This window comes from Lutra lutra, chromosome 1 (genome assembly GCF_902655055.1).
Source record: "Lutra lutra chromosome 1, mLutLut1.2, whole genome shotgun sequence".
Taxonomy (NCBI): Eukaryota; Metazoa; Chordata; class Mammalia; order Carnivora; family Mustelidae; genus Lutra; species Lutra lutra.
This window is the reverse complement of record NC_062278.1, coordinates 210,387,670-210,401,403: the sequence shown is the minus strand read 5'-3', so window position 1 is coordinate 210,401,403 and position 13,734 is coordinate 210,387,670. Positions and strand designations below refer to the sequence as shown.

At 53.1% G+C, this 13,734-nt stretch overlaps 1 protein-coding gene across 10 annotated transcripts in view; it reads left to right on the top strand.

Annotated features, from left to right (window-relative positions):
• Positions 1-13,734, top strand: part of MYO9B (myosin IXB) — an 85,335-nt gene that overhangs the window by 42,838 nt on the left and 28,763 nt on the right. For all 10 annotated transcript variants that reach the window (XM_047698625.1, XM_047698623.1, XM_047698621.1 and 7 more), the window contains exons 3-10: positions 1,512-1,606; positions 6,962-7,024; positions 7,467-7,566; positions 7,842-7,942; positions 9,598-9,727; positions 11,182-11,271; positions 12,740-12,856; positions 13,202-13,336. In XM_047698625.1, coding sequence (XP_047554581.1) covers positions 1,512-1,606; positions 6,962-7,024; positions 7,467-7,566; positions 7,842-7,942; positions 9,598-9,727; positions 11,182-11,271; positions 12,740-12,856; positions 13,202-13,336 — 831 coding nt within the window. The remainder of the gene's footprint in view (positions 1-1,511; positions 1,607-6,961; positions 7,025-7,466; positions 7,567-7,841; positions 7,943-9,597; positions 9,728-11,181; positions 11,272-12,739; positions 12,857-13,201; positions 13,337-13,734) is intronic.

The window sequence follows — 13,734 nt, the reverse complement described above, 5'->3', positions numbered from 1 at the left end:
GAATAAAGCCCTGATTCATGTCACAATGAGAGTGAACCCCAGAAGCATCCTGCTGAGTGAAGGAAGCAAGACAAAAGGCCACATAATGTATGCTCCCACTTAGGCAAAATATATCCCGAACAGACAGATCCATAGCGACGGAAAGCAGACTGGTGGCTGCCAGGGGCTGAGGAAGGCAGGAGTGGGGGTGGGGAGTGACAGCGAATGGAGATGGGGGCGGTCTGCTTTTGGGGTGATGGACATGTTCTGGAACTAGTTGGAGGTGATGGTTACACGACATTGTGACTGTATTAAATGCCACTGAATTGTTGATGTTTAAATGGTTAATTTTATGTGATGCCAGCTTCATCCCAGTCAAAAAATTTGTAGTGAACTGGCTTGTCCTCCCACAGAATCACAGGATCCCTCCAGGCGGGGACCTGTCTCTGCTTCTGCTCCCCACCAAGCCCGCTTCCTCTTCTCCTGGGACCCACAGCCCACATCAGCCGAGGGTCCACCAAACTCCTTCTGGAAAGGGCCACCCAGTAAATACATTCAGCCTTACAGGCCAGAACCGTCTCTAGCATAGTTACTCGGCTGCTCGAGCATGAAAGCAGCCGCGGGCGAGCAGTAAGCACACAGGCCTGGCCACAGGCTGATAAAACTGTTTCTAGACACTGAAAGGTGAATAGAATTTTCATATGTCAGGAAGCTACTCTTCTTGTGTGTTGTTGTTGTGTGTGTGTGTGTGTGTGTGTGTGTGTGTGTGTGTGTGTGTTGAACGATTTACAAATGTAAAAACCACTCTTGGCTCGCACACGATCCACAAGTAAGCAATGGACTGGACTTGGCCCATGGGCCAGAGTCGACCCTCTGAACCACTGTAGGAGAAGAGTGCTGTTGATAAGCAGTCTTCACGTCTGACACTCAAAACCTGAACCCCTCCCACAGCCCAAACACAGACAAAGTGTGTCGGCACACACGTGGCTCATCAGGGCCTCCGGCTGACTTCGGGCAAATTGAGTGTCCGTGACTCACACCCAAGGGGACCTCCAAGGTTCTGGGTGGCAGCACATAGAAATTTCATCCTCAAGCTCTGAAACCCTGTTCTTTTTTTTTTTTTTTTTTTTTAAAGATTTTATTTATTTATTTGACAGAGAGAAATCACAAGTAGGCAGAGAGGCAAGCAGAGAGAGAGGAGGAAGCAGGCTCCCCGCCGAGCGGAAAGCCCGATGCGGGGCTCAAACCCAGGACCTGGGATCATGACCTGAGCCGAAGGCAGCGGCTTAACCCACTGAGCCACCCAGGCGCCCCTTTTTTTTAAGATTTTATTTATTTAATTGACAGACAGAGATCACAAGTAGGCAGAGAGGCAGGCAGAGAGAGGAGGAAGCAGGCACCCTGCTGAGCAGAGAGCCCGATGCGGGACTCGATTCCAGGACCCTGGGATCATGACCTGAGCCGAAGGCAGAGGCTTTAACCCACTGAGCCACCCAGGCGCCCCTGAAACCCTGTTCTTGTCTTCCCCACAGGCTTTCGGAAACGCCAAAACGGCCCACAACAACAATTCCAGCCGATTTGGGAAATTTATCCAGGTCAACTACCTGGAGAGTGGCATCGTGAGAGGGTGAGTTGGAAGTTGCCCGACTGTGGGCCACCGGCATTGGGCTGGGCTCCCGGGCACCCCTATGAGGAGGGCCCAGCCTGGGAGCTCAGCGTGGAACTTGTGGCCCTGCAGATACGTGTGAATTGTACGGGGAAGCAAGTGTGGTTTTATTTAAGTCACTGAATGTGAAGATCTGAGCTGTGGGTCAAAGGGAGGGGCGGGAGGGGTGGGACCTCTGTCCCCAGGTTGTCGAGCATGGGCCCAGGTGCCCCAAAAGCGAGTGCAGTGAACTAAAGGTGCTAGCAGGATGGAGTTGCCAAAAAACAGGCAAGGACACACCGAGCTATGTCTTGGTCTTAACGAGGTTTTGAATTTGGTGGGTCTGGGGATGCCATAGGCAGAGTTGATGTGGACTGGGGCAGTTGCCAAACGGGTGCCCCTTTAGCCAGGAGAAGACATAGTAAGGCTGGGTAGCAAATCGAGGTGGCTGCCCAAGGAAGTACCGAAGGTTGGTAGGTGGGTCGATGGGAGAGAGGGAAGGAGGGTAGATAGATTAATGGATGGGTTTGTGGGTGGGTGCGTGTGTGGATTCATGGATGGTTGGATGGATTTGTGGGTGGGTGGGTGGGTAGATGGGTAGATTCATGAGTTGGGTGGATGGATGGATGGATTTATGTATGGGTGGGTGGGTGAGTGGATGGACGGACAGATGGATTCCTGGGTGGGTGGGTGGGTGGGTGGGTGGGTGGGCAGATAGATAGATTTGTGGGTGGGTGGGTAGATAGATGAGTAAATGTATGGATGGGTGAGTGGGTGGCTGGTTAGACTTACTGCTAGATGGGAGAATTCATAGATGGATAAATTTGTAGACTGTTGGATTCATGGATGGGTGATGGATGAATGGATTAGGTAGATGGGTGAGTGGGTAGGTGGGTGAGTGGGTAGGTGGGTGAGATGGACAGTGGGTAACTGGATTGTGAAGTTCATTGTCTGGTGAAAGTTACAACAGACCAGCATTTTGTGCCACAAATGTGAGTTCCCCGGGTGGACGCACAGTTACTTCAACTAAACGTATAACATGGAGATTGCGTTCGTTACTCTGTGCTGTGGTTATGCTTATGAAAGTCTGGCAGCTTTGCGAAGGGTTACTGTTCTCAGGAATTACCTACTTTGTCATCATATTTAAGTCATAATGTCATTTCAGAATTCGGTGCAGTAGGATTTTTTTTCTTTCTAAAAGTATACTGGGAAATTACAGCTGGTTAAAAATGTAATTGTGATTTTTTTTTTAAAGATTTTTATTTATTTATTTGACAGACAGAGATCACAAGTAGGCAGAAAGTCAGGCAGAGAGAGGAGGAAGCAGGCTCCCTGCTGAGCAGAGAACCCAATGCAGGGCTCGATCCCAGGACCCCGAGATCATGACCTAAGCCGAAGGCAGAGGCTTAACCCACTGAGCCACCCAGACGCCCCTGTAATTGTGATTTAATACTGCATAATGTTTTGGTTTTTGTTTTTTTTTTTTTAATATGCGAAGGTCTTATGAGTTGATGAAACTCTTTCAAGGTAAAAAAAAAAATAAAAAGACATCTTGGCACAGTCTGAGGTTACTCGAAGGGCTTATCCCTGCCTCAACATTTTGGTGCAAGGGTGCGGTGGGAGCAGGATTTATACTGGTTCCAAGTGATACTCTGAGCAGCCCACTTGTCCCATATGGGGAGGAGACCTGAGCACCAGGGCTAGAGCCCTAGAGAAGGTTCCAGCATTTCAGGAGAAGTCCTCAAGTGGCAGAGCCTGGGGATTGGGTCCAAAGTATGTTGGTTCTTCTGTCCATCTAACCTGACTGGTGATCATTTCAAATGACAATTCATATTCAAGACACAAATAGGAAGGTTGTTTTCTCGCATCCTTTGGCCTCTACCCTCATTCCTTTTTCCTACTCCCGAGGGTCCTGTGGGCAGTGGTCTAGGTGAGAGACCGCCCCCCCCATAAATGGCAGTTCTGCTCCAGCCCCTCAACCCCCCACAGACCATCCAGTGGTCCCTCCAGCTCAGTGCTGCTGGGCACCTGCGTGGGCTTGGCCACTCCCCCACCCCCGTTGCGGGGCCTCTGACCAGCAGGAGATGCCCAGAGTACCCTGTCGGGCACACGACACAGAATTATACCCCATCTGCAGTTCCGGGGGCTCCCTCAGGGGGACAGAGATGCCAGAAGGCTGCTTGTATCTTCCTGGGTCCCAGCTGGCTCTGCAGCCAGGGGCCAGACACAGGAGCCTTTGCTCCCCGTTTGCTCCTCTGTGTGGTCTCTGTTTGGTGTCCCAGGGCTGCCAGAACAAAGTGCCGCAAACCGGGGTGCTCAGAACAACAGAACTTTATTGTCTCACAGCGCTGGAGTTTGGAAGCCTGAAATCAGGATGTAGGCAGGACAGTGCCCCCCCCCCCGCCGCCGCCTCCTGGAGGCTCCAGGACAGGATTCTTCATGCCCTCCTGTGGCTTCTGGCAACCCCAGGCCTTCCTTGGCTTGTGGCCATATCCCCCCATCACGTGGTCTTCTCCTCTATGTCTCACTGTTCTCTTCTACTTTTTAGGACTTTGCCCTGGGATTGGGGGTCCACCCTGATCATAGAGGATGGTCATATCTCCCATATCTCCATGTGCCTTCCCTTAATTACATCTCCAAGACCCTTCTGGGGTTCACTCTCACATCTCACATCTTCCAGGGGCCACCATGTGACCCCGGCTTTCAGCTGTCTGGTACAGCCGGTTCTGCTGGCTGCAGCCCACCCCCCATCAAGCTCTGGACCAGAGGTCCTGGCTGGCTGAGTCTTCTAGACCAGCTTTTGAAAGTCCTCTCTCTATGGCCTCAGATTCAGGAAAGGAAGTTCCACCTTAGCCCGTGACCGTGGCCTGCCCACGCTCTGAGGAGGAGGTGTACTTCCTGTCCAGGGAGTGGCCACGGCCAGCTGGGGAAGAGCAGGCCCAGACCCAGTTCTGCTTTTGGGGAGGTGACACTTCTCAGTGCCATTTCCTGTGGAGGCCAAGGGTCAGGGGCAGTCCAAGCCTTCCTCCAGTTCCCCAATCTGCAAGGCCTCCTCTTCCTGTGGGTTCAGTGGCTCCGTGCTGGGAGATCCCTGGCCCCCTGTGAACCCTGGTAGGGGCCAGGGCCTTAAAAATGATCAGGGAAAGGAAGGGGCTGTCATCGACAAATGGCAGCTCGATGCCAGTAAGGGGCACTGTCCGTCCTCCCCCCACCCGCCTCCGCCGACACAGCACAGGGAATTGGCCACAGGTGGAAATTCCAACAAGAGTCTGATTCTAGAACCAGATGCGGCCTCCCTCCCTAAGAGAACAAACCACCAATAACTAAAATAGCTCCTAGCAGGGGGAAGGGATAGGAAAAAACATAGGGGTTTGGAAGAAGAGAGGACACGGGCCGAGTCCATGGACACCCGCCCATGCCTGTCTTATGTGCATGTGTCCCAGGCAAGGCTGTAGACAGGAGACTGCCGTCCCAGAGAGGGAGGCAGGTGGCATCCAGCAAGCCACGGACCAGGGGCCCAACGCTGTCCCCCAGGCCTGCCCCCCTGTCAGGCACCATGTGCCCCTCCTGTAAAACAGGATGGGCTCAAATGAGGGTGGCCTGCAGAGCCATCCAACTTCTACACTTGGTGATGGTGGAACCCATGAAAGACCAGCCCCTCCAGCCCCAGAGGGTGTGGAGGGAGCAGGGCTGGGTCCCCGCTGGGCCACTTCCCTCCCATGCAGTCCCACGCAGCAGGTGGCCTCTTTAATTTTCAGTATCTCACCTTTCAATGGGAGCCACAGTGCCCACCCCCAGCGTGGAAGGATTCAGGACATTTAATCCCTACAGAACAGTGCTGAGAAGGCACCAGATGCCTTCTAGTCACCATTAGTACTGCCAGCATTGGGAGCGTGGCTGTAGAGGTCCCTGGCCCCTGGCCCAGAGCCCATGAGCCCGTGGACCCCTGCGCATCAAACATCCACCAGGAATGAATGGGTAAATACAGTGTGCCGTGTCCAGCCATGAGAAGGAACAGAGTTCTGCTGCACGCGACGACATGGCTGAGTCTCAGTCCTCGGGCTGAGTGACAAGGCAGACACACAGTATATATACCGCAGGGCTCTATTTCCTTAAAATTCTAGACAGTGCAAACTGATCTACAGTGGGGCTGATCAGTGGCCACTCGGGGATGGGAGGCGGGGAGGGGTGACCAAGGGCCCAGGAAACTGGGTCATGGTGGTGGGCACACAGGTGTCGGCTTGTGTCACAACTGATCGGTTCACACGCTTCTAGTTTATGTCCATGACCACTGATGGAACAAAATGGGAAACGACCCAGTCAAGTCTTCCCACGTTGCACACTTCAAGTGTGTGTGGCTTGTATCCGTAACGAAGCTGTAAAAAAAAAAAAAAAAAAAAATGAAAATGAATCTGTTTTCTTATATTTAGATTTTTTTTTTAAAGATTTTATTTATTTGACAGAGAGAGAGAGCACAAGCAGGGGGAGAGGCAGAGGGAGAGGGAGAAGCAGGCTGCCTGTAGAGCAGGGAGCCCAATGTGGAACTCGATCCTAGGACTCTAGGATCATAACCTGAGCCTAGGGCAGTGGCTTAACCAATTGAGCCACCCAGGTGCCCCTTACAGTTAGATTTTTAACAGGAGAAGCATTTAATTGCTGAGGAGATGGTAGGGGGCTGCCTACCTGTATTGTCCATGAACACATGGGTATAATCACTCTAGTTCCCGCCGCCTGACGGGATCCCCCCAGGATGCTCCTGGAGCTTTCCGAGCAGTGATCAGCCTGCATCTGGTCTGGGGAGCAGAAGTGGCCAACCCAGGTTCCTTATTTTTATGGACATTAGTCATAGGATAAGGCAACACTTAGGGTGATTTTTAGGGTAGTTATATTTACGGGACTTTGATTATATTCGCAACATTAGGATGATTGGTTTTTGTTGTTGCTGTTGTTGTTTTGTTTTTTGGGGTTTTTTTGAGATTTTATGTATTTATTTGAGACAGAGAGTGTGAGAGAGAGCCCGAGCAGGAGGTAGGGCCAGGGGCAGAGGCAGAGGGAGACCCAGACTCCCTTCCTGGAGCAGGGACTCTGATACGAGGCTCAATCGCAGGACCCTGGGATCCTGACCTGAGCTGAAGGCAGATGCTTAACCGACTCAGCCCCCCAGGCGCCCGGGGGTGATTGTGTTTCTAAAGGTGATTTAGGTACCTGAGTTGACCTTGCGTCAAAGGAAGTCAGTCTACACCAGGCTTTGTTACGGTAACAAATGACTCCAGTTCTTCTAGAAAACTCTGATCAAAATATTAACATCTCGTTCCTTCATCTTCCTTTTAATGACAGGGCTGTTGTCGAAAAATACCTGCTTGAAAAGTCCCGCCTGGTCTCTCAAGAGAAGGACGAGAGGTAGGAGGACGCTTCCTCGGTGACCCACCACACGTGCCTTCTTCCCCACAAAGCAGAGAACAGGTGTTTTGGACCTGCAGGAGCCAGTGGCAGGACCGAGGCTGCTCTGTGGCTGCACGTTTTGGGCTCATAACTCTGAAGCCACCTTTTTTAAGCTTATTTTTGTGCCTAACCCTGACTTTTACCCGGAGTTAGTACCCCCCACCCCACCCTCCCCCACAGTCCCGCCTGCTTACATCTACTCACAGGAGAAGCTCACGGTTTAGTTTTCTTTTTAAGACATAGTAAGAATCAACTTATTATCTCAAACTGGTACATATTTGAGGTGCTTTTTTCCCCCCGCCGCTGTGGTCCCCATAGCAAAATTAGCAGTGGTTTGAAGAGGAGTTGTGGCCTGGCCTCCAAAAACGAATTTTTTTTTTCTCCTCACTTTGCCCCACAGGAACTACCACGTGTTTTATTATTTGTTACTTGGTGTCAGCGAGGAAGAGCGTAAGGAATTTCAGCTCAAGCAGCCTGAAGATTATTTCTACCTCAACCAGGTAAACAGCCCCGCGCCCTGGCCACAAACGCCGCCTCTGTTCCCCGCGGGCTGTTTACGCGCCGCCCGGAGGTCAGAGGCTGTCTGCCTGGGCCCTCTCCGGCCCCCAAACCGACTCCAAGGAGGCCCAGAGGAGGCGGCATAAAGAGGCCCATTCATTCCCCCCACCCCGCCCCGTGTCCTGAGCCCTGCCCCAGCGGTCCCAGCCAGGATCACTCTTGCACGCCGCCCTCGTTGGCCAGAAGTACCCAGAGTGCCACCGACTCTGTTTTTCAGCATAACTTGAAGATCGAAGATGGAGAAGACCTAAAGCATGACTTTGAGAGGCTCAAGCAGGCCATGGAGATGGTGGGCTTCCTCCCTGCCACCAAGAAGCAGTAAGTGGCCGGGCCGGCCATCCCACCTGCTCAGTGCGCGGACCGCCTCCCCACCGCCGCGCGCGCGCGCACACACACATATACACACACACACACACATCTTAGACTCTAATTTAAGGCCCCTCTCTGAGAGCTGACAGACACCCCGGCAGGAGCTAAGACACTAAAGGAGGGCAGCCCCATGACCATGAGCTCATGAAAAGGGACATTAGTCGTTAGTCACTGGGAGCTGTCAAACCATGGGGTTTTTGCCCAACAGTGTAGACGGACTTCACACAGAAAAAGGGTTACGATGGTAAATTTTACATGATGTGTATCTTAGCCACAGTTAAAATTTTGAAAAAATTTTTTGGAAAGCCGCACAGGTTCTCGCCACACCTGCCTGCTGTTCGGCATTGCCCAGTGGGAACGGCTGGGCGCTTCTCAGAGGCCACAGATCGGGCCGGCCCCTTCAGAAAACCGTTTGCGGTTTCTTCAGGAGCTGCGTCTGCCCGATGCCAGTCTTGCACGTGCGGACTTGAAGATATGCACGTGGCAGCCCTGTTATTAACCCCCAAAAAGTTAGGAACCCCCCGCCAACACACACAGACACAAATGCTCACTGGCGGTAATTAAATAACTAAACAGACAGCTGTGTTTCGTGCCGCGCTGGCCAGACTTTCTACAAAGAGCCACAGAGTCCAGTTTTCAGTTCTGGGGGCCAGATGGTCACTGTTGTTCTCCTCTGTGTTTACTTTTTTTAAGCACCCCCACCCCTGAAAAAACTGAAGAACATTCTTAGCTCTGAGGCTGTCCAGTAATGGGCCCTCAAGTGCCGCTCCCTGGACTCCACACAGGGCAGTGGCACTCAGTGGGAGTCACTTCTGCCCCCCACAGGACAGCTGGCTGTTTTACTCTGTCTGACTCTGTCCAGACACATTTCTGGTGATCACGCTGCATAGGGAAAGGCAGAGAGGGACGCAGCTGCTGGCACCTGCTGGGCAGGCCAGGGATGTGGCTCAGCGTCCCATAGTGGACAGGACAGCCCTCCACAGCAAAGAATGATCCAGCCCCACGAGTCCGCAGGGCTGAGGCTAAGAAATGCTGGGTTGCAGCACTGAGTGTGACCAAGCCAGGACAACCCGCAGGAACAGCAGAGCACCCCCACATCACAATCTTCCGGGGGGACAGGCCTGATACAAGGCCATAGGATTTCACTGACACCAAGTTCACGGACAGCGTTAGTATGTGAGGGTAGCTCTTCCTTTGCGTTAGGTGAGTGGGTTCCGCTCCTTACAGGGAGGTGTATGTTTTCTGATAGCTCATCGAACTCTACACATAAGAATTGTTGGCTTTTTTTGGCCTGTTTTTTATGCATGATGGGTTGGGGTTTTTTGCATTTTTTTTCATGCATGTTAGGCTTCCATAAGAAAAATTTTAAGCACCCCCACACCCACCCCCCGCAAAAAAAAACCCCACAGAACACCCAGGAGAGCCATCTGTCTACAAAGTCACATTCCACAAAGGTCCCCAGCAGTGAGATTGGACCTTTTTGAAACTTCAGATGTCCGACTGGTCTTGGCTGCTTGTATGAATTCAGCCCAAGTGGCTGGAAGCATCTGTCGTCTTACGACTTTGGAAACCACCCCCAACCTAGGATCCTTTTGCTCTCCCAGGATTTTTTCCGTCCTCTCAGCCATCCTGTACCTGGGCAACGTCACATACAAGAAGAGAGCCACGGGCCGAGACGAAGGTCTGGAGGTCGGGCCCCCTGAGGTGCTGGACACGCTGTCCCAGCTCCTGAAGGTACACCTTCCTGCCCTCGGCCACAGTGGCCAGCGAGCACCCAGAACTTCCTTCCTGCATGGGCCGCGCTTCTATAAACCGGGGCGTCTCTGCCTGCTTCCTCCCCACAATCTGTGCAACACCTCTTCCTTGGTTCTCTCTTTCTCTCTCTTTTTTTTTTTTAAATTGAGGTATAATCATCACACAGCCTTATGTTAGTTTCAGCGTTACGGCAGAAAGATCGGGTGTTGGTCTGTATTGCAAAACGATGACCACAGTAAGTCCTGTTAACATCTGTCACCACACATGGTTCCAGAATCAGTTTTCTCTAGCAAAGAGAACTTGGATGATCTTCTCTTTTAGCGACTTGCATTTATGCCACAGGTTATCCGGAACCGAAGTCCCCACGCTGAACATTACGTTTCCGGGACCTTTTTCTTTTACAACTAGAAGTCTGTTCCTTCTGACCCTCTTTATTACCCAGTTTGCCCACCCACCCCTGCCTGTGGCAGCCGCCAATCTGCTTTCTGTATCAGCTTGGTTTACTTTGGGGGGTTTTGGGAGGGTTTTTTGTTTTGTTTTGTTTTTTTAGATTCCCCATACCAGTGAGAGCATACGGTATTTTATTCTGCGTGACCTCTTTCACTTAGCGTAATGCCCTCAAGGCATCCCATCCCTTCCTCCTTTCTGAAGGACGACTGTCTCCCCACTCCGCCCCTCATGGGAAAGGCCCTTCGAACCCAGACTTGGATCAGTGAGGTCATGCGCTCATTGGACCTGCCATCCCCTTGTCCACCGGCCCTTGTCAACCCCCAGGGGGCACTGGGCGGTGTCTGAGGCCCTGGAGGGTTGTCACAACTCAGAAGAGCTGCTGTCCTCTAGGGGGTGAGGCTAGGGATGCTGCTTCACACCATTTAATGCCCAACACAGCTTCCCTGCAGCCAGGAACGACCTGGCCCCGAGCGTCCGTGGTGCCAGACCAGAGAAGTCCTGCCCTTGTCTGTTTTCTAAGCGTGCCTCCCACCTGTGGCTCGTGTCTACGTGCAGGATTCCTCCTCTTTTGTATTCACGGGGATGAGTGAGCAGGCCTGCCAGGAGCTGGGGGCAGCTTTCCCTGCCCCTGCTCTCACTGCCTCCGGCTTGTGGTGGGGGCTCGCGGTCAGGAGGATACAGGCCAGGAACACCCACTCCAACAGCAACATCTGTGAATGCCGGTTGCCAGGCAGCACACGGACCCACAGGGACCTCCTCCCCGCCCCCCGCCAGGCCTGTGTGACCATCCTCCCAGGGCCATCGACCGAGCTATGAGCATAGTCGGAAGCACACAGCATAGCGCACATGACGGGGTGGGCTTGGAGCCCCCTTTCCGGGGCGGCTGCTGGAGGTCCTCCTCCTACCTTCCTCGGGCTTCCCGCCTTACCTCAGGGACGTGAGGACCCGCCCAACGACCCTTCTCTCCCTCCTTGACCTTGCAGGTGAAGCGAGAAATCTTGGTGGAGGTCCTAACCAAAAGAAAAACGGTGACAGCCAATGACAAACTCATCCTTCCCTACAGTCTCAGCGAGGTGAGCACCGTCCTGGGCTTCCGCAGGAGGCCAGGCCACAAACCACAAGTTGGGATGGGGGCTCTGGGAACTACAGGCCTGGAGAGCCTTTTCCGTGTCTTTAAAGAGCCGTAACAGTGGCTCTGCTTCTCATATGAGCTCACGCACGGCTCAGAGCAGCTTCTGCGGTACACTTCAGACCTAGGGCCAGAACTCAGACCACCCATGTTCTGCTCGGTGTTTCCATGCCGGTTCTCACTAGCTGGGGACAGCCACCTGCAACTGCCGCCCAAATCCAGCTCACTGCCTGCTTTTGTAAATAAGGTTTTATTGGTATTGGCATAGACACACACACACACACACACACACACACACACCCTTTTTTTTTTTTTTTTTTTTTTTAAACATGCTGCTTTGCTACTTTACGGGCTGAACCAAGTGATCACTACAGGGACCATGTGGCCTTCCCAGCTGAACATACTGACCTTCTGGCCTTTAAAGTTGGTTGACCTCCCGCTGCCCCCAACCCTGCCCCCAGGCTAGAGCATGACCTTTACAACCATTAAATGCGTCCCTGAATCTTAATAGGGATCCGCTCTCCCGCCTTTGCCCCAGCCAGGATGTTTTCCCTGTGATGGGTTTTTTTTTTTTGCATTTTTACATCTGAAGAGCAGTGGGCCTCACAGCCTGGCTGGCCACAGGAAAACCCCGAGCCACGGCAGGGACTTTTAGCTGGTGCTGGAAGCTGCTTGGGCATCTCCCACCGGCACCGGGGATGTTCTGAGCCCCCACAAGCAAAGGTCCCCTGAAACATTCTGTAAAAGTTGTTACAGGACCACCTGAACCCCCAGCAGCGTGGCTGCCCCTGAGGGGCACGACGCTGACAGACAGATACCAGGTGTGGGGCCCTGTATCCCTCGGGGCCCCGTTTCCACAACCTCCCGGGAAAGGCAAAACTGGGACATGTGTTCTAGATCTTAATTGCAGCCAAGCACATCTGTCACAAGTCAGATCTGAGTACAGAAAGAGAAACAGTTTCTTGTATGTAAATTACACCTCGCTAAGCCTTCCCCCCCCCCCAATTTAAAAGCTATTACTGCTTTCAATACATACGATGGCATCTCCACGATGCTCCCAGAACTGCAAGGGACCTGGCTTCCCACCCAGGTCGACCTCAGGGCTTGTTCTCCCCCATGGCCGGCCCAGTGTCCTCCCTGAGCCTGTGTTCTGTCCTCAGCAGTTCCCCAGCTTGCTCAGGGCAGTGGGTTGGCTCGTGAGAGCGGCTTCGCTGAGCGTTAGGCTGCCGGGTCCGGGCTTTGTAGTTGGTGCTCCGCTGTGCAGGGGTAAGGTGCAGAGCGAGAGGGGGTGTGTCCGGGGAGTGGGGCGTGCTTCAGAGTCACAGCCTCGATCTCCCCATGAGTGCAGACCTCTGGGTGGTGCAGCACGCGGCCCATGACGAGGTGTGACACTCCCTGCCGTGTGCCCGCAGGCTATCACCGCCCGCGACTCCATGGCCAAGTCCCTGTACAGCGCTCTGTTCGACTGGATCGTGCTGCGGATCAACCACGCCCTCCTCAACAAAAAAGACATGGAAGAGTCCGTCTCGGTGAGAGCCCGCGCCCCTGCCTGCTCCGCCAAGCAGAGCTGGGGACGGCCAGGCCCTTGGGTGTCACACACCTTCGGCAGATGGCCTGGGATGTCAGGGGCCAAGGTGGCATGGCTTAGCGTCTGGCGATGGGCCAGTTGCTCCAAGGGGCAGGCCCACGGAACGGGATGGGGTGCCATTCTCAGGACCCGGTGCATGTGAACACACGGTGCCCCTTGTTCACATATTACAGATTCCAAGGCAGCAACAACAGAGCGCTCAGGCGAGTGCAGAGCCCGCATAACCAAACAGGTCGCGTCCACCTATTCAAAAGGAACAGGTAATGACTGTTTTCTGTCTTCCCAGTGCTTGTCCATCGGGGTCCTCGACATATTCGGATTTGAAGACTTCGAGAGGAACAGTTTCGAGCAGTTCTGCATCAACTATGCCAACGAGCAGCTTCAGTATTATTTCAACCAGCACATTTTCAAACTAGAACAGGTCAGGAAATGCGATCTTGTTGCTGAGGCAGCCCGAGGGGGGACGGAATGAGCCGGAACCGGGAACTCCCTCGGGGCCCGGTTTGCCGGTGAACCAGCCTCGGAATCTTTCTCTACAGAAGAGAAAGTCTGGGAAAACCCGGCCCACCCTTGGATGAGGTAGACATTGGGGGCATTTTTGTCCATGGGTCAGTTTTGTACCTTCTTTCTGCTCAGATGTGAAAATCCATCCAATGGGAGAGAACTAGAGAGGGCATGTAAGGATTTGCTTTGGTCAACACTTTGGATAATCTGTCTGCCATGTCTCCTCATACTACAGTCACCCGTCTTTACCCAGGTGTTACCTTCACATTGGCGATCTGGACAGGGGGGAAAAGAAAAAATGATGGGCTTATATAA